Below are 23,706 nucleotides of genomic sequence, written 5' to 3' on the forward strand. Positions count from 1 at the left end.
CAGTGAAGTTTGACAGACCAAAATAGTATTAGCTACTTGTTGACAGTGTATACTAAACTGGAGGAGAAAGATAAGGACCTAGTTTGATTTTTATGAGACTCCTAAGCTTCTCTTTTGCTTTAGACACTGTGAGGCTGTCACATGTTTCATTCTACTGACAGACTTTCTGTGGTTCATTGGATTATTGGCTGCTTCGATTTAAGAAATCCTTGGTATTCCCTGTTTTGTTACGAAGAAATTTGTTCGGCGTTTTATAAAAATTCCTCAAGGTTACCTTTCACTAATTATACCTACACACTAGTGCATATTTGTGTAATATGAAATGTGTAAGATGTTTAGTAAGACAACTTTTCCATTGGCTCACAGCAAATAGTGTTGAAAACACAGTTAGATATGTTCTTTTACTTTTTGTGACAACATCACATGAGCATGGGAAAATGCTTTCATTTCAACTAGCCAGTGGTCATCTATAGACACAAAAGAACACGCTGCAAGCGGTGATTTAACGTTCTCATAATGGATACATTTTGTATTTAGAAGCTAATAAAAGGAAACACAATTGGCACTGCAATTGTGCACTGAGTAGAATAACTTTATACGGTGTATTAACTGCCTTCAATACAGTAGTATGCAGTGATTAATGTTAATGATAAGCAACCATGTTTGCTAGTGGGTAGTGGCAGGCAGGTGTAGAGCAGTGTATAGGGAAGACCAGAGTGTAACATATTCAATTGCCGGGCCAAATTCTCTTCCAATAAAAAACTGTTCTCCACTTGCAGTGTTGCATACACATCTTATACGTGCACTGACGTTGATTTGCATGTAATTAACAAAAATGATTATTAAAGGGAAACGAAGTGAAATAGTGAACTTTACGTTTGTCTTCACATATGAATGTGATTGAAATAATACTTACTTCATAAGTAGAACGAGAGTATAGGGAACAAATATATTCAGTAATGTCATAAAAATAATTATTACAGCAGTCACCGTAGCAAAACAGTGCTACTCACTATATAACTAAATAATATCAGCCGAAGATGGGATAGGTAAAATAACTTTATTCAGATACAATCCCCCTTTGAGTATAATAAATACAAACAGCACAGTTTTTTACATAATTAAAAGCTAAATTTAAGTGTCACATCCATGAACAACAGATGCAGTAAAATGACATAAAATTTCTGTTACATGAAAAAGATTATCCGTTTTCTGCTACCACACACAGTAATTACCCTTCCTTTTGTTATATATGGTACTCTTGTACATTAACACTGCCGGGAAGTTACAATACGATGTCATCTATCGAGTTTTTGCATTACACACTTTGAGTATTGCATTTCGTTGAATATATATGTGTATAATATTAGTATTCAGAACAAACATTTTAAACCTATTCGCTGAAGCTCCGTTATGTAAGACCCGTGTTTGTCATGAAATATTATGCACTGTAATACTTTTCAAGTGCCTTTCTCTGTTATAAAAAACATTGTCATCGCGGACTTGCAGCAAAATCCATATACTAAATTTCTACACCGTTTACTGACACTAGGCGCTAGTAAACAGACACTACAATGATTCCATTGTGTAAATCCATATATCTTGAAAATACGTCGAAGGACTCTGCTACTAAAGGCAGGTATTTACATATCATGAAAATTTGCTCTTTATTCAGGCACGTAGCAGGCACAGTGAGTTCAGTCATAAAGCTAAACCACTATATTAATTACAGCAAACATATATACACACAACGTGAATACCAACCAAGTTGTTGAAACAGTGTTATTCCTTTTGGTTACATCCAGTTTAAATTGTCCACAAACGAAAACGACGCAGTAGTTGAGAACTATGTAAGGTCCGAGGAAAAAAATGAAAATGGGAACATTACTTCTAAGAAGGAAGGGTATTTGGAACTAGATAAGCGACAACAGTGGCTTTTAATTATATTTACACAGTTAAGGCAGCTTTGTGACGCAGAGAATAGTTTCTGAAACCTGTTTTTTATTTTTAAAAAAGGCTCTGCTATATACATCATGTAGAAGGGCAGAATATAATGAAGTCAGCGTGGTAACACGGTTATCCGAAGGTGAGCATTTGTATTGGGCTCTATCAAGAGAATCTCGGGTTGTTGAATGCTTCCGTAAGTATCACGTAATGAAGGACTGCTATGATTACTAGAAGACTATCTTATCTGTTAACAAATTCCATTAAGAACAGAATCGATCTCTTACACATACATTTTCTCCTACGTTACGGCGCCGAGTTGTTTCAGATAAAGAGAAATGCAATGCTGCATATTCTTCTCTCTCGAGGAATGCAATGAGACATGCTAAACATATTTAGAGGAAAGGGTAAAACTGGGACAGTAAATGGTCTGTCTAAGAAACTTTTTTTATGACGGAAGCGCTAAACTGCGAATTTATGGGTACAACATAGCAGTGGGTATATTTTCTAGTCGGTTTGAGCTAGGACTTTTCTGCAGTAGAATGCTGGGAGGTATTGTCGTTTTTTGCAAAGACCAGGCATCGGTATTGCTTTTCTGTGGCTCAGCAATCACACCCCTAAGAAGTGACTTTTGTGTTCTGTGGAGAATCCATAACGTGATTTGAACCTGAACACACATTTCGTTTAAGAGCACATAGTCATTTCATTTGCTGTTCCTTTTTTCTTTTTTTTAATTTTCGATATTTAATAGTACTATAACAGTATCTAGGCATGTTCAGTTTTTATAACAACTACAAGAATACTATAAAACTCATATTAAACTTGACTGATTGTGTGAAGTGATGAAAAGGGAACTAACAAAGACGACATGTGATTGTTTCACAAATTTTAATAACTTGCAAAGCTTTTAGAAACAAAAAAATTGAATTGTCAGTTAAATCTGATAATATGATAGTAAATGACGTAAAGGAGATACTATGAACAGAAAGAGAGTCGTCATAAGGTAAATAGAGAAAAAAATAAAGAATAGAAAGACTTGAATGATAAAAGAAATCATAGAAATTGGTCCCAGACAAAGAAAAAAAGAGACAGTCAAAAAGATCGTAGACAAAAACGCCGATCTAGTTGAAAACTGGCGAAAAAGAGACATAAAAGTTGTAAGCACTTCCCAAGGAACAAAATACATCGAAAATTGGCGAGGAAACCGACGTTGCCTTCCTAGAAATTTCCTTGTCACTCTTCTGGAAAAAAATTATAAAAACAAATTTTAATAACTTGCAAAGCTTTTAGAAACAAAAAAAATTTATTGCCAGTTAAATCTGATAATATGATAGTAAATGACGTAAAGGAGAAACCATGAACAGAAAGAGAGTCTTCATAAGGTAAATGGAAAAAATAAAGAATATAAGACTTGAATGATAAAAGAAATTACATAAATTGGTCCCAGAGAAAGGAAAAAAGAGACAAGTCAGAAAAATTGTAGACAAAAACGTCGATCTAGTTGAAAACTGGCGAGAAAGAGACATAAAAGTTGTAAGCTCTTCCCAAGGAACAAAATACAACGAAAATTGGCGAGGAAACCGACGGTGCCTTCCTAGAAATTTCCTTGTCACTCTTCCGGAAACCGATATCCAAAGACGGTGTTTGTTCCTACTGACTATCAAGCTGGCTCCTCTTCAGATCACCGTGTACAGCGATCGCACGTTCACAATCTTACGGTATATTTTTAGCAAAATAATAATGAAAATGTTTTCATCCTACATCTATTTATATTGTTCCAATGTACTTTATGTGTTCAATTTGTATACGTGTCTGTATCAAATAAATAGCTTAAGTACGAGTTCCTCAGACGGCCCCAGTGGGGAGTTTCCACAGCATGGGTGGCGCCCTGGTCTCAGGGCGAAAGCAAACGCAGGGCGAGCGCCCACAGTGGCAGCTGCAGCAGTGACGTCACGGCTGGCAGGCCGGCCGCGTTGCACAGGTCGTAGTCGCAGATGGCGCAGTACGTGACGTCGGCAGAGGCGCTGATGGCGGCGCACGCATCAACGTCGTCGTGGCCCAGCCAGATGCAGTGCCGCGCCGTGCTCACTTCGCCCGTCGTCACGTCTGCTGGACACAAACCACACACAGCAGTTATTCCCATGCACTTGGTTTTGACGTAGGGAGGGCATGGTCGACAACCTTTGGTGACCTGCGGGCCTAATTCACATACGCACTCAAGCTGTCTGGCCGGCAGCAGCGACAGCAGCGCTCCTGGCGTACAAAATCAAAACTATACAAACCTTAAGTTGGTGTTTGTGGGGCACCGCACCGATCTCAATGGCACCCTCTTTCCCAACACTCCACGACAACAAATTATGCCTCAAACTACGACGTGTATTCATTTTATATACACCCCTTCTTTAGACGTTTGCATTTGTTTACGAGTCGTGAACACTGGTTCCTTACTTACGACGTTTTACAACAGTTGTCCTCAAAACTTCCATCGCAAAATTCTGTAAAGCTGTTAGAAAGAAACAGTGTCCCGACTTGTAAATAAATCAAAAATACACTGACGAAAAAAAATCCCGACAGCGAGAAGGAGTTTTGCGACATGAAAGCAAGTTGGCAGGTCAGAAAGGCGTCTATTCAAAATTTGCGCCAGTCAGATAAGAGTGGCGCTAGTAGTGCCGCTATGATTATGCAAAATACGTTTGCTTTAAATACACCCAGTAGCGGTCGTGAACGTTAGTTTGAGATTGGGCGTGGTGAGTTGATGTTAGTCAGGAATGCCTTTAAGGCAACAAAAGCGCCATTATCAGTTCCTCACTGAGTTTGAATGAGGTCGTGTAATAGGGATACGAGAACGTGGATGTTCCTTCAAAGATAATGCAGGAAGAGCATAAATATAGTCACTGTACATAACTGCTGGTGGCGGAGGTCAATAGAATTTAAGGTCGCAAGAAGACCGGGCTCCAGATAGTCACGTGTACTACCGAGAGGGCAGACCACCGTGTTCAGCGTATGTCCCTGGCACGTCGTACTGCTTCTGCGGCAGCAAATTGAGCAGCAGCTCTACAGTGACACAACTAACTGTGACAAATGGGTTACTTGAAGTACAGCTCCGAGGCAGCTGTCCTGCAGCGCGCATTCCACTGTCGAAAAACCCCAGCCATGTGTGACTTTCAGTGGTGTCACGCGAGAGCTCACTGGAAGGCAGGGTGGCGGTCTGTTGTGTTTTCTGATGAGATCTGGTTGGCAGTGATGGCAGTGTGTTTGTTAGAAGGAGACCAGTGGAGGGAGGACCTGCAACCAAACTGTCTGCGTGCTAGATACACTGGACTTACGCCTGCAGTTATGATCATGGGTGCGATTTTGTATGACAGCAGGACGACTCTCGTGGTTATCCCACGCACGCTGACCGCAGATTTGTAGGCCAATCTGTGGATTCGACCTGTTGTGGTGCCATTCACGAATAGTACTCCGTGGGGTGGTTCCCAACAGGATAATGCTCGCCCACATACCGCTGTTGTAACGGAAGGTGCTCTACAGACTGTCGACGCGTTGCTTGGGCTGCTCGATCGGTAGATCTGTTTCCAATCGCGCATACATTGGGCATCATAGGACGACAACTACAGCGTCAACCACATACATTAACGATCGCTGTATTGACTGACTACGGTCAAACAGGCATGGAATTCCATCCCAAAAGCCGACATCCGGCACATGTGCAACACGATGCACACACGTTTGCATGGGTGCGTTCAACATTTTGGTGGTTACACCGGTTGTGAATGTACCAGCATTTCATATTTGCAATGGCTTACGTTTCGCTTACATTAAACTGTGATCTTTCAATGTTAATCACTTAAGTACGTTGCCTAGACAAACGTATTCCCGAAATTTCATTACTCTACGTTAATTAATTTTTAGTACTGAGATTTTTTTCTGGTCAGTGTAGGTGTCCTAGAAACTGCTCTTGCAAAATGGTGTTAGTAAAGAAAATATGCCCACAACACTTAAATAAATGAAACATGTGAAGATGGGATGCCAGGCACATCTAAATGTCATCACGGAAAAGTAAATGCCTATAAAAGTTACTAGTGAAGATAATTCATTGTAAATTACCTTCAGTTTTATCAATGGCAGTGTTCTAATAAGTTTACAATGGAGAAGAACTATATACTAATGTTAATATGAGAAAGAACAGTAAAATAAAAGATGGTGGTCAGACAGACAGTCCCAGTCTACAAGTATTTGGGCGTTAACTACACGATTTTTAGTAACAGGTAAGTCATTAGAGTGAAAGTTATTGAGATAATATCTCTGAACACTATTAGCAAGCATAGTTCAAAAAAAGTCCAAAAATTCTTTTGATGACTGTAAGATTAAAGAAATTAAGTCATCGTTTCTTTCTTCATTTTGAAAAGTTTAAAAGTCTGGCTCGCTTGAACTTAGCATACCGGTTGATTGAGCTGCCGCTACTCATGGGTTTTCATGCAGTACACAACACCTTCAAAAACCACATGCTACACTTTTATATTTTCTCACTCGCTACATGCAAACTATTAACCCTACAGGAAAAATTAACACGACCTTTTCTGTAGGAAATTTAACGTAATTAAATTTCATACAGGTGTACGTTTTCGCTGGAGGCTATGATTTTCGCGTTATTCAAGAAAAACGCCTTTGGTGGTAACTTTTGTGCGTTTTTCTTGAATAATTTCAAAAACCACGGCGTTTAGCGAAAACATATCCCAGTACAAAATTGAGCTACATTAAATTTCCTACAAAAATGCCACGTTCATTTTTTCTGTAGGACTGATAGTTTGCATGTAGAAAAAGAGAGACTGTGAAAATGTAACGTACGGTATTTCAAGGCATTGCGGGCTGCATAAAACCCAGTGGTAGGGGCAGCTGAATCACCGTGTATATTGGCAATTATACAGAAGACAAACTGTGAAAATGTGAACAATAAAATGGCGGAAATTTGAAAATGCATCCTGGACAGAGTAAAATGCATCTCCCTCTCTCTCCCTCTCTCTCTCTCTCTCTCTCCCCCTCAAAAGTCTTCTGTGGAATGGAATGAAACGAATCATGCTCCAGATCAGGACCATGGACCGCTGGTTGCCCACTGCGATCTACGGGGTTGGTAGAATAAATAAAACTGCTCTGAAAAAATATTTCTTGCAACTTAAGATAGGCAACCCAACTTAAATCAACTCCCCTGGGAGCCAATGATGGTAGCACATCTTAAAGTGCAATAAATGTTTTCACTGGTCAGTTTTATTTCGTTCACCCTGTGCAGTTCTAGAGTGAAATGAAAGGACTGCTATACAATTACCTTTAAATACATACACTGCACACTATCTTTAAGTGTTTCGAGGGGAGTACTTCTGGTACCCAGTATTCCCTGTCCCAACTGCAAATGGATCGTATGAAGGACCACTATCGGTACAGCTCTGTATGTAGGTATGTAGTGCTTTTCCATAGCACCCCCATTTCCTTTTGATTGACAGGCACTTGACAGAACAATCGGTTAAGTACCTGTCAATCAAAAGGAAATGGGGGTGACACGGAAAAGCATTTAATAGAACAATAGGTTAAGTGTCTTCAATCAAAGGAGAACAATAGGTTTGCCCTGAATGCATACCTGCCCCTGATGTAGGCAACCCACAAGATGGATCGCAATCTGTCTTGCCACCCTACTGCCGTCAGCCACTGCATTGTCCGTGGTGAGAGACAGTGCCTGAAATCTAGTATAATTGGCGAACTCTTGACACTGCGGATCGCGGAATATTGAATTCCTGAACGATTTCCCACATGGAATGTCCCATGCATGTAGCTCCAACTACCATCCCACGTTCAAAGGCTCTTAATTCCCACTGCGCAGTCATAATCACATTGGAAACGTTTCTACATGAATCATCTGATTACAAATGACAGCTCTGCCAATCCACTGCCCATTTATACACCGAGTACGCGATACTGCCGCCATCTGTATGTGTGCATATCGCTATCCCATTACTTTCGTCATCTCTGTGTGAAGCTTTCCACAGGTCACTTAAAAATTCGTCGTCCCCCAACATTCCTCGCTCGATAACTGCTTATTACAACCTTCTGAAGCCCAGGACAGTCGTTGCACCTCATGAACTCCTCATCCTCCTAAAGCTGCTTTTTAGTTGAGCATGTGTGTAGTTAACGCCGACCCCATCGTTTCGTCTGCTATATATTCCTTGTAGAATTTTTTTTCCTGAAGTGATACTGGATGCAGCTCGTGTTTTGTGTAGATGATGGCGTACGTGGCCTTGGAACTATTAGAAACCATAGAACTTGGCTTTTCTGCACACCGCTTGAATCTAAGGTTTCCGGGGGAGGAGGGGGAGGGGGCTGGAACAGAATCCTTAACAAAGCAGGAGCATATAACGGTTTTGAATAGTCTGTAATACGCCCATAACACGAAATGTTAGTCACCCGCATAAAAGAGCACACTTGACCTTTTGGACCGCTACAGATGTAGAACTAGTACCAGGGGCACATGTGCCTCTGCAACGCTTGCTAAAGTTGGGGAAAGAGGGGGATGGGGGTGGGGGATTGCAGAGGAGATTAGATACAACGGCAATCGTATTTGGTGTTTGTTGGACGTGACCATGGCCGTATTGTGAATGAAGTTACCCGTCATGTTGATGTAATCAACGCGGATTGTGGCCAACGCGTCCGCAAGGAATGGTGTAGGCCTACTACTAGCAGCCACGTAACTCGCCATAAGAACAGTGGTCGCAAAGAGATCCTAACCGACAGAGACCAGAGGCAAGAGTCACACCTTGCCCATCACAGCCGGTTTTAAACTAGACTGGAGTCTCAGCCAATTTCGGAACGATCACTGCTAAGAGAACTGCGTTTGAAGGGCATTTGAGAAGCATTATTTCAAAACGTATTAAATGCAGCTGAGGTCAAAATACAGTTTGTCGCGTTTTAACCCCACTTATGTTATGCTCTTTAAGGCTGTTGAGCCTGATCGAATCATTTTGTATCTTTCCCATAGTAAGTTAGTGTTGAAAACCATGAATCTGATCAAATCTCATTATGTAGCCTACACCACAGCCAAAGGTTCAAAATGTATTATGTTCAAGACATGTTTCCCAGCCTGTGCTATTAGCCCGCTTTTTCCTTGGCTCTTCCCGGTATTTTCATCTTGCAGCTCACAATGTGTTGCTGATTGCAGGACTGTGCACTTTCGATCACCATGGAGAGCAACAGGGTGTTTCAAAAATGACCGGTATATTTGAAACGGCAATAAAAACTAAACGAGCAGCGATAGAAATACACCGTTTGTTGCAATATGCTTGGGACAACAGTACATTTTCAGGCAGAGAAACTTTCGAAATTACAGTAGTTACAATTTTCAACAACAGATGGCGCTGCGGTCTGGGAAACTCTATAGTACCATATTTTCCACATATCCACCATGCGTAGCAATAATATGGCGTAGTCTCTGAATGAAATTACCCGAAACCTTTGACAACGTGTCTGGCGGAATGGCTTCACATGCAGATGAGATGTACTGCTTCAGCTGTTCAATTGTTTCTGGATTCTGGCGGTACACCTGGTCTTTCAAGTGTCCCCACAGAAAGAAGTCACAGGGGTTCATGTCTGGCAAATAGGGAGGCCAATCCACGCCGCCTCCTGTATGTTTCGGATAGCCCAAAGCAATCACACGATCATCGAAATATTCATTCAGGAAATTAAAGACGTCGGCCGTGCGATGTGGCCGGGCACCATCTTGCATAAACCACGAGGTGTTCGCAGTGTCGTCTAAGGCAGTTTGTACCGCCACAAATTCACGAAGAATGTCCAGATAGCGTGATGCAGTAATCGTTTCGGACCTGAAAAATGGGCCAATGATTCCTTTGGAAGAAATGGCGGCCCAGACCAGTACTTTTTGAGGATGCAGGGCCGATGGGACTGCAACATGGGGCTTTTCGGTTCCCCATATGCGCCAGTTCTGTTTATTGACGAAGCCGTCCAGGTAAAAATAAGCTTCGTCAGTAAACCAAATGCTGCCCACATGCATATCGCCGTCATCAATCCTGTGCACTATATCGTTAGCGAATGTCTCTCGTGCAGCAATGGTAGCGGTGGTGAGGGGTTGCCGCGTTTGAATTTTGTATGGATAGAGGTGTAAACTCTGGCGCATGAGACGATACGTGGACGTTGGCGTCATTTGGACCGCAGCTGCAACACGGCGAACGGAAACCCGAGGCCGCTGTTGGATCACCTGCTGCACTAGCTGCGCGTTGCCCTCTGTGGTTGCCGTACGCGGGGCCCTACCTTTCCAGCACGTTCATCCGTCACGTTCCCAGTCCGTTGAAATTTTGCAAACAGATCCTTTATTGTATCGCTTTTCGGTCCTTTGGTTACATTAAACCTCTGTTGAAATCTTCGTCTTGTTGCAACAACACTGTGTTCTAGGCGGTGGAATTCCAACACCAGAAAAATCCTCTGTTCTAAGGAATAAACCATGTTGTCTACAGCACACTTGCACGTTGTGAACAGCACACGCTTACAGCAGAAAGACGACGTACAGAATGGCGCACCCACAGACTGCGTTGTCTTCTATATCTTTCACATCACTTGCAGCGCCATCTGTTGTTGAGAATTGTAACTACTGTAATTTCGAAAGTTTGTCCGCCTGAAAATGTACTGTTGTCCCAAGCATATTGCAACAAACGGTGTATTTCTATCGCTGCTCGTTTAGTTTTTATTGCCGTTTCAAATATACAGGTCATTTTTGAAACACCCTGTATTTATCTGCGGGAGAGCTATGGAAAGGAAGTAGAGTGGGAATTAGAGCTGCGAATGCTAAAAGAAAGCGTGAAAAGGAAGCTCAGTATGTAACAATACCTAATGTATTTCACGAATTACGATTTGTCTGTGGAATTTTTAATGTCGGTTGATTGATGCGTTATACGTGCGGGAAAGATTGCATAAATGCATGTTTTTATACGAGGGTTGTCCAGAAAGTAAGTTCCTATCGGTCGCGAAGTGGAAACCATTGGGAAAATCCGGTAAAGCTTTGTACAGATGTGTTGGGCAGTGTCTTTAGTATGCCTGTCGATCGTGTCGCGGCGCTCTTTTCAGTTCTGAGTGAACAGTGAGCACGTAAAGATGCGTAGGAAGTAGCGTCTCCGCCAAGTATGAGGGCCTCTGCCTGTCGAAGAGATTGATCGTTTTATGGGTTATTAAAGACGCTCTGGAAACATAGATGTCGATTTCCTCCAGAATTTTTTAGAGTTTTATGGTCAAGCAATTGGAGAGTGATATTTGAGTTCTGAACTTTACGCACCATAAATATATTGTAGGAAAAAAAAACCACAGCTCCAAAAAGTAATAAGCACAGACTAATGCAATGTTGGGAATACATTTGTTTGGATAACATATTTAAGAGATAAACTTCGCAAGACCAAAGGTAAATGTAAATGTAAGTGCGAAATAAACCATTGCAAATGTGAAATGATGGTACATGAATAACCAGTGTAATCGCCAGAATGTTGATTACAAGCTTACAGACGTGCATTCATTGTGTTGTACAGGTGCCGGGTGTCAGTTTGTGGGATGGATTTCCATGCCTGTTGCACTTGTTGGGTCAACACAGGTAGGGTTAATGCTCATTGTAGATGATGCTGAAGTTGTCATCCGATGATGTCCCATACGTGCTCTTTTGGAACAGATATGATGATCGAGTAGGCCAACACAACACGTCGACACTCTGTAGAGCATGTTAGGTTACAACAGCGATATGCGGGCAAGCCTTAACCGGTTGGAAAACAACCCCCGGAATGCTGTTCAGGAAAGGCAGCACAACAGGTCGAATCAACAGGTCGAGGTACAAACACGCTCTCAGGGTGCGTGGGATGACCACGAGAGTGCTTCTACTGGTAAACGAAATCGCAGCCCAGATCATAAATCTGAGTGCAGATCCAGTGTGTCTCGCACTCAGACAGGTTGGTTGCAGGTCATCAACTGACCTACTCCTAACCAACACACGGCCATCACTGACACCGAGGCAGAACCAGCTTTCATCAGAAAACACAACAGACCTCCACCCTGCCCTCCACTGAGCTCTCGCTTGACACCACTGAAGTCACAAATGACGGTGGTTTGGGTTCAGCGGTATGCACACTACAGGGCGTATGGCTCGGACCTGTCCTCGAAGAAACCGATTTATAACAGTTCGTTGTGTCACTGTGGTGCAGATGCGCCAGAGCCATACGCCGAAGACGGTGATCTTCACTCTCGGTAGTGACCACCGCTGACAGCAATCATGTACAGTGGCTACATTCCTGCCAAGTCTATCTGCAATATCGTAATATGGTCATCCAGCTTCTCGTAGCCCTATTACACGACCTCGTTCAAACTCAATGAGATATTGGCAATGGCTCCTCTGTCGCCTTAAAGGCATTATTGATTAACATCAACTCACCACGTTCAATCTGAAAGGTAACGAACGCTGACGACTGTTGCGGCGTGTGTTTAAAGCAAACCTGATTAGCATCTTCATAGTAGCGCTAATATCTCCACTTGTAAGTAGGCTGTTTAGGTTTTTTTATTGGTAACGCCACCTCTGTATGAAAATCACTGGCTGTGCTGTGTGCAGTCTGTGGCTGCTTTGCATTGTTGTAATACTCGCCATTGTAGTGTTAGGCAGCTGGCTGTGAACAGCGTAGCGTTGCGCAGTTGGAGGTGAGCCGCCAGCAGTGGTGGATGTGGGGAGAGAGATGGCGGAGTTTTGAAATTTGTCTTGAACTGCTATATATATATATATATATATGATGATATCAAGGTAAATACATTGTTTGTTCTCTATTAATATCTTTCATTTGCTAACCATCCCTATCAGTAGTTAGTGCCTTCCATAGTTTGAATCTTTTATTTAGCTGGCAGTAGTGGCGCTTTCTGTATTGCAGTGGGGGAATAACCAAGATTTTTGTGAGGTAAGTGATTTGTGAAAAGTACAGGTTAATGTTAATTTTTTTTTTTTTTAAATGGTTCAAATGGCTCTGAGCACTATGGGACTCAACTGCTGAGGTTATTAGTCCCCTAGAACTTAGAACTAGTTAAACCTAACTAACCTAAGGACATCACAAACATCCATGCCCGAGGCAGGATTCGAACCTGCGACCGTAGCGGTCTTGCGGTTCCAGACTGCAGCGCTTTTAACCGCACGGCCACTTCGGCCGGCGTGGTTAATGTTAGTCAGGGCCGTTCTCTTGTAGAGATTATTGAAAGTCAGATTGCGTTGCGCTAAAAATATTGTGCGTCAGTTTAAGCACAGTCGTGTATAATTGTTCTAAGGGGAAGTTTCACACTGTTATGCGACTCGCGCGAAAAAAAATTCAAATGGCTCTGAGCACTATCAGACTTAACTGCTGTGGTCATCAGTCCTCTAGAACTTAGAACTACTTAAACCTAACTAACCTAAGGGATCGAACTATGTCAGGAACAGTGGAATAACGAGGATACGGGGCGCAGAACCTATGAGCTGTTACCGGACATAGAGGAACGAGTAAAGCTTACGTACTTCATGCCTACGAGAGGAATGCTGCACTTTCTTACTGGACATGGACCCTACCCGACATATCTAGGTCGGTTTGGGAAGCGGGCTACACCCGCGTGCGACTGTGGTGCTGTGCAAGGCACGCCAGAACATATGGTGTATGAGTGCCACCTCTTCGATGACGTAGCAAACGAACTACGACAACAACTCCCGAATAACGACACGTACCATCTGCTAAGGCATGACAACACCTTCAATGTCTTGAACAAATTGACAGACGAAATTTCGAAAAAAGTCCTTAAGATTTTTCCAAGGGACAACCATTATAAACCAGTAACAATAACACCAACTGAGACTCCGTGCACCTATCCTGTTCCGCCGGGCCTGGACTTGGCCAGCCGCTTCACGGCTGGAATCCGCCTTGCCCTGGACTAGGGCGGAGGGTGTACAATAACCGAATAGGACTACGCACCAATTATGACACTAGATGTAAAATTAGGTTAGATGTAGAAGATAGGATAAGGCTTTTAGGATAGATTGCAGCGATACCAAGTTACTGGCCAGCCTAGTGCCACGGGCATGCCCACTGGGGTTAGCTCAGTGGGCCAGGCCAACATCCGTCAAGTTTATAGAGCACTGTCACACCTGTAACGCTGCAGGTAGCATAAGTTTCTCGTATATTAAGTAGAATTAGGAACCACATAGCGGTAAGATCATAACTAAGATTTACTTGTAGTGTAGAATAAATTGCTGCATATTTGTGTATGAAAAGAGGACCCACTAATGTGATCGGGTAGTGAGTTAATATGCATAATGTAATGAGATGAATAACTAACCTAAGGACATCACACACATCCATGCCCGAAGCAGGATTCGACTGTAGCGCCTAGAACCGCTTGGCCACTCCGGCCGGCACTAGCGCGAAATTTGAATAGACATCATCTTTGAGGTGCAGAAAAACGCCTACCAACTTTCGTTCATGCCGCACAACTCCTTCTTGGAGCTGCAATTTTTTGTGCATCAATGTATATAACTGCACAAATTCGAATGCCTGTGGTCCCATTGTGATTGGAAGATTGTACTGTGGTTCGACAGTCACTGTTTCGCCTGTTTTCAAACGATGCAAGGCGTCGAGTGCGCCGACAGCCCTATGAGACGGTTAACCTGTAAAGTGTGGAGGGTGCAATTCAAGTCAGAGATAGTTTCGTGCCGGCCGATATGGCCGAGCGGTTCTAGGCGCTACAGTCTGGAACCGCGCGACCGCTACGGTCGCTGTTTCGAATCCTGCCTCGGGAATGGATGTGTGTGATGTCCTTAGGTTAGTTAGGTTTAAGTAGTTCTGAGTTCTAGGGGACTGATGACCTCCGATGATAAGTCCCATAGTGCTCAGAGCCATTTGATAGTTCCGTAATGTTGTGGGGAGTTTTTCGTACCTATCATATCTTCGGCCCACACATTCAGGTTACCGTGAACGTGAACCAGTATACTGGTTTGCAGATTCTGTCCAGTCTTCTGTAGAACAGTGAGCTGAGATGTCGGTACTCATCTTCATCCATTGACGGACATTCGTCTGTAGACGAATGTCACATTGGGAGATCGAGAGACAAGACAGGTCACTTCTTGATATGTGGAAAGTATACAAACGATTGGATACATCGGCCCACATAAAATACTTGACAAACTCCTAGTCTTATAACAAAACCATGCACTCCGAGCGGTTCTACATAACGACTTTATTTCATAGTGTCGTTGAAAATGTAGATAAATAACTGGACATTTACATGACAGAAGTAGATTATACGTAAATGATGACCAGCAAGGAGCCAGCAAAAATGCAACAACTTCACTGAATACTGGTATTTAAGACCATGAAGGGTCATAAAAGAATGATTTAGAAATGACAAAATCCTGAACACGTAGGTTACTATGATGACCAGAAGGGCAAAAGCGTTTGACATCCTTTTCAGTACGTTTTCATACTTCATTAACTCTAATACGTTTAGTGTCGGAAGAAAAGAACAGTCATTTACTGTGCCAACATTTTATATTTTTTATTTTAAGCATCTAAACAGGGATGGCCACATATTGCGTTAGTGAGCCGCGCGCTGGCACGAGTGCAATAGCGCCCAACTTGGCTGACATATTCTCCCACTGCCTCGCCACGCCGTCTGAGTGCGAGCACAGGGAATGGAAAGGGGGTGGGGGGGGGGGGGGGAAGTTGACTGCGAATGCTCCATATTTAAATGACAATGTTGTCGCACTCCACACGACTTGGTTTCTCAATAACACAAATCAGAAACAAATTTTCAACATTAAACTTCTTGGCAGATTAAAGCTGTGTGTGAGACCGAGACTCGAAACCGGGACCTTTCCCTTTCGGGGGGAAGTGCTGTCCCAGTTGAGATATCCAAGCACAACTCACGATGCGTCCTCGCAGCTTCAGTTCTGCGAGTACCTCGTCTCCTACCTTCAAAATTCAAGTTGTGAGGAGCAATCGTGAGTCGTGCTTAGATAGCTCAGTTGATGCCGGCACGATAGTTCAGCGTATTCGGTCAGAGGGTTCGCTACCCATTGTAACAAAAAAACTGAGAGAATGGATCAACGAAGAACCTAAACGGGTGTCATCGGACGTCCGCCCCCAACAAATTGAAAGAACAAGACAGAAAAAAATTGGTACAGCACTTGCCAGTGAAAGGCAAACGTCCCGAGTTGGAGTCTCGGTCCGGCACACAGTTTTAATCTGTCAGGGAGTTTCATATCAGAGCACACTCCGCTGCAGAGTGAAAATCTCGTTCTGGAAATTTTCAGCATTATTTAATTACTTTTGGCGCGCTGAAGACATTATATAATTTTTATCTGGTACAAAATGTCGGCATACGGACAGACGCACGACAACGTCAGAGATTTTCGCACTCAGGTTGCCATGTAATCGTGACTTATTTAGTTTCATAATCGAAAAAGTCTGTCATATAAATATGTCGATCGAAATATTGTAGCAGTTTTGCAACCTCATTGTAGTGACGTGAAACTCTTCCTGAGGAACGCTATGTAGACGTCCTGGACCTTTTTAACTTTAAAGGGATTTGTCTTTAAAATGAGAATGAACTTGCAGGTCAGTCAGTTACTTCTGCTCATACACAGGGCTGCTTCCAATTGAAATGGCAAATGGTCTCAGAAACAGATGTAAAACTCACAGTCTCCAAACTTTTAGAAAACTATCCTTGTATTTCAGTCAAGGCCACAATGAATTCTTCAAACCTAATCCTTTCTTTAATTCCAGTGATCTTACGGAATTGGACTGTGTTCATCAGAATGTGCCCTTACTTCAAAGTGATTTACCTATTGCGTATGAATCCTCTTCAAATCAGAAAGGAGTAATTTCTCACCTTGTAATGTCTTACTGTGGACAGTCAGCAATCAGGTCTATTTAAAATGCGAGGTGTGCAATCCATTCCGTATGTTATAATTTCGTTCCTGCACTACTTTTTCCTTAATAAATTCAAGAATAGAAAGTTTTAAATCGAAAAATCATTCCAGTAATGTCCCTTCACTTAACCAACATACTTTGCAGCAGTATATATAGTCTCGATACGTTTCGTACAGTCCACTCGAAAACTGTTGCATCAGTGGAATAATGCGTCCGACTTCAGAAATGTTATTATTCATAGCAACAGTTTCTTCACGTGTTCCTGTAATGTAGATCTCATTTATCTATAACACATTTTCATAGAATGAAAATGTTATCTGTACTGTAAAGTCACATTCTGTTTGAGGGAATAAAATAACAAACTGGATCAAATACATCGAGTTTAATGAAGATAAGGAATAAGGTTTCCGGTCCTATACGAAACTGTTTGTTGCTGTGCTTTTCTTTACAGTACTTATTAATAGGCCCTTTTAAGAGTGGGAATGCAGGGACAACGTTTTACACAGATCCTATATTACCTTTCATTTTATGGCGACTGATATTCGTCACTTGGACTTGTGCAGTCAACATGCAACATCCGCTGCTGTAATAGAAATGCAACAATGATTTGTGTTCTCATCACGCAGCCACTCATGTTTCCCAATTCGTATGCCAAGGACGGCAGCTATCAGACGTACTTTGCATGTAGCGTGCTTTGAAATTCATGCACTACGGCTTCAGCCAAGCTGTAAAATGGCTCAGTAAATGACACCTTCGTGCTCAAGAGTGTCGTAAATACTTCACAGTGCTGTTAATTAGCTATGTCTGGCAACGAAATGCGTCTCTAGGCTGGCCAGTAACTTGGTATCGCTGCAGTCTATCCTAAAAGCCTTATCCTATTTTCTACATCTAACCTAATTTTACATCTAGTGTAATAATTGGTGCGTAGTCCTATCCGGTTATTGTACACCCCAGCCGTGAAGCGGCTGGCCAAGTCCAGGCCCGTCGGAACAGGATAGGTGCACGGAGTCTGAGTTGGTGTTATTGTTACTGGTTTATAATGGTATCCCTTAGGTTAGTTAGGTTTAAGTAGTTCTAAGTTCTAGAGGACTGATGACCACAGCAGTTAAGTCTCATAGTGCTCAGAGCCATTTGAATTTTTTTTCGCGCGAGTCGCATAACAGTGGAGATATTAGCGCTACTATGAAGATGCTAATCAGGTTTGCTTTAAACACACGCCGCAACAGTCGTCAGCGTTCGTTACCTTTCAGATTGAACGTGGTGAGTTGATGTTAATCAATAATGCCTTTAAGGCGACAGAGGAGCCATTGCCAATATCTCATTGAGTTACCAAAAGGCACGTGTTTCCCGCTACGGGTTCTTTGGATTATACCGCAGCATTCACCCCTTCCATTGTGTGTTTGGCGGGTCTTAGAGAAAAGCCGGGCCAATAACTTAGGAACGCCAAGATCATTTTACAAATCGTTACGACATGCTGAATGAGGGCGATGTCTGATGAAAATAGGAAGCTAAAGAAGTTACCAGAATTAATACTGAACATGCGACGGTTGGAAGAGTAATCAGTTTCGTGGGGATTTTTTTGGTCAAATGTGCGAGCGGAGTGAAAACAAACTCACTAGAAAATACACACCGGAGTCTTGCCCGAATTTTCAAAGCCAAACTAAGAGCACGAAACGGACAAATAAGGTATGAAATCAACCAGCTTGAAATGTCCTTTGTCTTGAAACTAATCAGAATGGTTAAGAAACCTTAATTAGTGATTTGAGGGAAAAATACAAAATAGGTTATAATCAGTTACTGTAAAACGAAGAGTGGGAAATGGACAAATGGGATATCAAATTGAGCAGCGTGAGGTCTAGTTTTGAAAAAAAAAATAATTACCTGATAATATTCAAGGTAATTTAGGGAATGCTAATTAGTGAATTGAGTGAAAATTGAAATATTTGACAAACAGCTGCTGCTAGCTATGTAAATGAACTGTCAAAAAATTCTCAGTATGAAAGTTCCATGCATTCCCTTTATCTATATACTAATAATAACGGAATAGCGATGGGCATTTAAATATATTTCATACTTTCTGAGGAAAATTAAAAATAAATTAAAATATACGATCAAATGTTTTGTGAAATTATTTGTCTAAGAGCAAGAAATAAAACATATTAGAGAAACATTTGATGCACCACCGAATGATGCTCGAAGTCACGTACAGCATATGAAATATCGATTGAGAATTTAAACTTCAATGTTTAACTTACAATTTTAGGAAGTAGTGGAGGATATTTGTCTGGTGGGATTTCACTTAGTCGTCTTCACTTCGCTGATACATGAGCATTTCACCTACTATATAAGATTTCGAGCAATATTCAAAGTCGCGTCAAATGTTTCTCTGAATTATGTAATTTCCTACTTTTCGACAAATAGTTTTACAATATATTTGCTGTTTGTTTTTTTTTTTTCAATTTGTTTATGGTGGAGAACTAAATTACTAAGTGTATTGTATATTATTCCAAACAGGTTGCGCTAGGCTAAGTTTGACTATCCATCCAGTAATCATGATTTTCCTCCAGAGAATGTGTATACTTTTTTAAAACTTAAGAAATTATTCTGTCTAAATGTTCTCGAAATACTGAAAGGCTGGGTCCGCGGCTCGTGGTCTTGCGGTAGCGTTCTCGCTTCCCGCGCACGGGATCCCGGGTTCGATTCCCGGCGGGGTCAGGGATTTTCTCTGCCTCGAGATGACTGGGTGTTGTGTGTCTTTCATCATCATTTCATCCTCAATCACTCGCATGTCGCCGTAGTGGTGTTAAAGAACTTGTGGCCATACGCTCATTATTACTGAAAGGTACAGATGGCTGCCTCTAACTAGCTCCATTCCCATCTGAGTGCTTCGTATGACACGGAAAGTTGGTCTCACGATACGGTATTGACCCGTTTAACTACGGAAACTTATTCTTTCCCTTTCCTATTTATTTTTTTGACCAAACAGCTGTATTTAACATATATATTAATCATGCTTGATACATGCCATTGACGTGAAGACTGGGACTCGTGATCTTGAAACCAACTGTACCAGAGTTTGTGAATGAAGCTCACCACACAAAATACAGGGTGAACATTAATAAAACCGACAAACTGCAGAGACGGATTCCTGATTGGAAATGGGGGAAAAAGGTCTGGAAATGCATCGTTGGCACAGTAGATAGCGCTGACGAATGGCAGCTCTTCTGACCAAGTGCCACGTGTTCCTTGTGTGTGGTAGGCTGTGTGATTGACGCAACGTATTGTAAGCAGCAGAATGGTCCGGTATTCCTTTCGGGATCAAGCGGAGATGGTATCTGTGTACGGGCAAGTAGATGGGAACGTTCTAGAGGCAGCACGCCTATATCGAAACAAATACTTTCACACACGCCAACCACATATCGCAACATTTCAAGCACTTATTAGGCGTTTGCGTGATTATGGGTCCTTTCAGACAGAAGATCGTGCAGTGAGGCGGTGGACTGTACGTACACCAGATCTGGTGCTTGTGCTAGGATTCTGAAAGGTGGCTACACTGAGCCACAGCGCCAGAGATCGCGCCAGAGAGTGTTATTCCGCCGCCTCCACTGGCAGTGCTTGTCGAGATGTGGCAGTAGTCAGTGCTTGTCGAGAAGTCGTAGTGGAGAGTGCTTGTTGAGATGTGGTGGTAGAGAGTCGTTGTTGAGATGATGTAGTAGGGAGTGCTTGTTCCATGTTGTGTGCAGTTGTCTGATGGGCTAGACAGCAGATGTTGTTCGAATGGAGATATTGTAATGATCAGAGTGCTTTTCGTCAATATATATGAAGGTAAAAAAAATTCCTTTTTTTTCATTATTTCAATGTCTTAAATAATGCGTCATCACAGGTTCAGTCAACAAAGCATCTGGCTTGTGTTCTTGTATTAGAGTGTAATTCTGGTTTCCTTACGCAATTATAGTATTTCTATTTTTTCTAATTGCTTCAGTATAAATGGTGTTCAAAATATCTTGTCTTATTGAGGAAGAACCGTGCCAGATGTGTACGTTGAATCACACGTCCACACACAGAACAGCTACACTTGTGCCTTGTTGTTTCGTTGGTTTTATAGCTGCTGGGGACTTAATTAATTAATTGTGTTAACGGAAATTTCATTTCATTCTTTGTTGTTGTTCTATGCAGTCAGATTGCGTACAAATACTAGTCAGGGCCAACCGTTTACGAGACTTCGTAATCGGACAGACAGCGACTAAAAAATTTAAAAGTATTTGCATTCTAAATAATTAAGCCCCCGTGCAATTCAACTCAGTATCCTGTAGAACCTGGCCCTCCAGATCTGGTGTATGCACAGTCCGCCGCCTCCCTGCACATTCGTCTGTCTGAAAGGACCCATGATCACATAAGCGACCACAAACGGCTTGAAATGTTGCGAGATGTGGTTGGTGTCTGTGAGGGTACTTGTTTTAACATAGTCGTGTTGCCTCTCGATCGTTTCCAGACGTGAATACCAGGCCATCCTGTTATTTACAGTACGCTGCAGTAATCACACAGCATGCACCGCGCATGGTACACACGGCACGTGTGTCGGAAGAGCTGCCATTCGTCAGCGCCATCGACCGTGGCAACGATGGACTTACCTACAAATGTTCATAGGACATTTTTTCGTCCATTTCCAGTGAGGAATCCGTCCCTGCAGTTTGTCCGTTTTATTAATGTTAACCATTTATTAGCCAACAGCTTAAAACAGAACATGGATGGCTTTGGAGCGCTTTGGATGGCGTGATAGTAATGTCAGGCTGTCATGTGACCCTACTCCGCTGTCTACAAGGAATGGTGTACCACCTGCAACCAAGTAACATGGCTTAAAAACGCTGGTCATAGATCGATCCTTACCGACAGGATATGTAAACAAGCGTCACGCCTAGTCAATAACAATCGGTTTTTAACCCGACAGGTGTCACAGCTGTTGTGAGGTGGGCACGCCATTTTGGCTTTTGTAAGTTATCGACGTGCGCGTCAGAGAGGGAGATAGAGAGAGCAAGTTAAGTTACTGTTAAACGATATTTGGTCTTCTGGTGGCCTAGTCTTTGCGTCTGCGCAGTCTAATACATTATTAGTTGAGGTGTTGAGGTGTGATGGACTTCCTCAGTTGTGCTGTGTTGATTTGTGATTGAATCTGTTAGATAATGAAGGATTTATTGTAAAAGACAGAAAGGATGAATGTGATGAATATAATGAAAGGAGAAAAGAATATAAATTGTGAATAAAATTATTTTATGGAACAGAATAAGTCTGAGGTAAGACTGCAGCACTGTGCAGCTCGTTTGTCGGAATGATTATTGTAAGCTAGTTAACTTAGTTCACTTGCTCAGGGCTGAGAAAAAGAACACTCGATTTCCCTAAGTCATACATTAACATATCAACTGAATAAGCGGTTCTACATCTACATCTACATGTAGGCCTATACTCCACTAGCCACCAAGCGGTGTGTGGCGGAGGGCACTATAAGCGCCAAAGACAATTTCCCCCCCTTTGATCCACTCGTGGATCGCGAGTGGGAAAAACGACTGTCTGAACGCCTCAGTATGAGCTCTAGTTTCCATTATCTTTGAATGGTGATCATTGCACGATTTGAAAGTTGATGGTAATAATACTCGTATATGCTCTACATCCTCGGCGAAGATCGGATTTTGTAATTTCATGAGTAGCCCCTTCCGTTTAGCGCGTCGTCTATCTGCTAGTGTGTCCCCACTTCAAACTTTCTATGAGATTTGTAATGCGTTCGCGATGGCTAAATGCGCCAGTCACGAATCTTGCCGCTCTTCTTTGGACCTTCTCAATCTCTTGAATCAGACTCAACTGGTAAGGGTGCCATACAGACGAACAATACTCTAAGACCTGAAGCACCAAAGTATTGAAGGCAATTTCTTTTGTTGAAGGACTGCATCGCTTCAGGATTCTACCAATAAACCGCAATCTAGAGTTCGCCTTACCCGTTACTTGTGTAATCTGATCGTTCCAAAAATGGTTCAAATGGCTCTGAGCACTATGGGACTTAACTTCTGAGGTCATCAGTCCCCTAGAACTTAGAACTACTTAAACCTAACTAACCTAAGGACATCACACACATCCATGCCCGAGGCAGGATTCGAACATGCGACCGTAGCGGTAGCGCGGTTCCAGACTGTAGCGCCTAGAACCGCTCGGCCACTCTGGCCGGCCTGATCGTTCCATTTGAGATCATTTCGAATAGTGACACCTAGATACTTTATGGATGTTACTGCTTCCAAAGACTGAGCATTTATTTAGTACTCGTACATTAATGGGGATTTTAGCTTTGTTATACGGAGGAGGTTACACTTACTAATATTCAGAGATAACTGCCAATCATTACACCACGCATTTATTTTCTGCAAATCCTCATTGATTTGTTCAGAAATTTCGTGTGATACTACTTTCCTGTAGACTACAGCATCATCGGCAAACAGTCTAATGCCGCTGTCAATACCATCAACCAGATCGTTTATGTAAATCGCAAAAAGCAGCGGACCTATTACGTTGCCCTGGGGCACACCTGATGTTACGCGTGTGTTTGTTGAAGTCTCCTCATTCAGGACGACATATTGCTCTCTGTCTGTTAGAAAACTTCAATCCAACCGCAAATGTCATCGGATAGACCGTAAGCGCGCAGTTTTTGGAGCAAGCGACAGTGCGGAACGCCTTTCGAAAGTCGAGGAATATGGCATCAACCTGGAGCCGGTATCTAGAGCCTGTCGTAAATCATGCACAGAGAGGGCCAGCTGTG

The 23,706-nt window shown here is 42.4% G+C and overlaps 1 protein-coding gene across 1 annotated transcript in view; it reads right to left on the reverse strand.

Annotated features, from left to right (window-relative positions):
- Positions 1–1,041: 1,041 nt before the first annotated feature.
- Positions 1,042–23,706, reverse strand: part of LOC126237327 (uncharacterized) — a 268,891-nt gene continuing 246,226 nt past the window's right edge. The window contains exon 3 of the mRNA XM_049947295.1: positions 1,042–4,050. Within this exon, the coding sequence (XP_049803252.1) occupies positions 3,839–4,050 (212 nt within the window). The 3' untranslated portion in view covers positions 1,042–3,838. The remainder of the gene's footprint in view (positions 4,051–23,706) is intronic.

Source organism: Schistocerca nitens, chromosome 2 (assembly GCF_023898315.1).
Source record: "Schistocerca nitens isolate TAMUIC-IGC-003100 chromosome 2, iqSchNite1.1, whole genome shotgun sequence".
NCBI lineage: Eukaryota > Metazoa > Arthropoda > Insecta > Orthoptera > Acrididae > Schistocerca > Schistocerca nitens.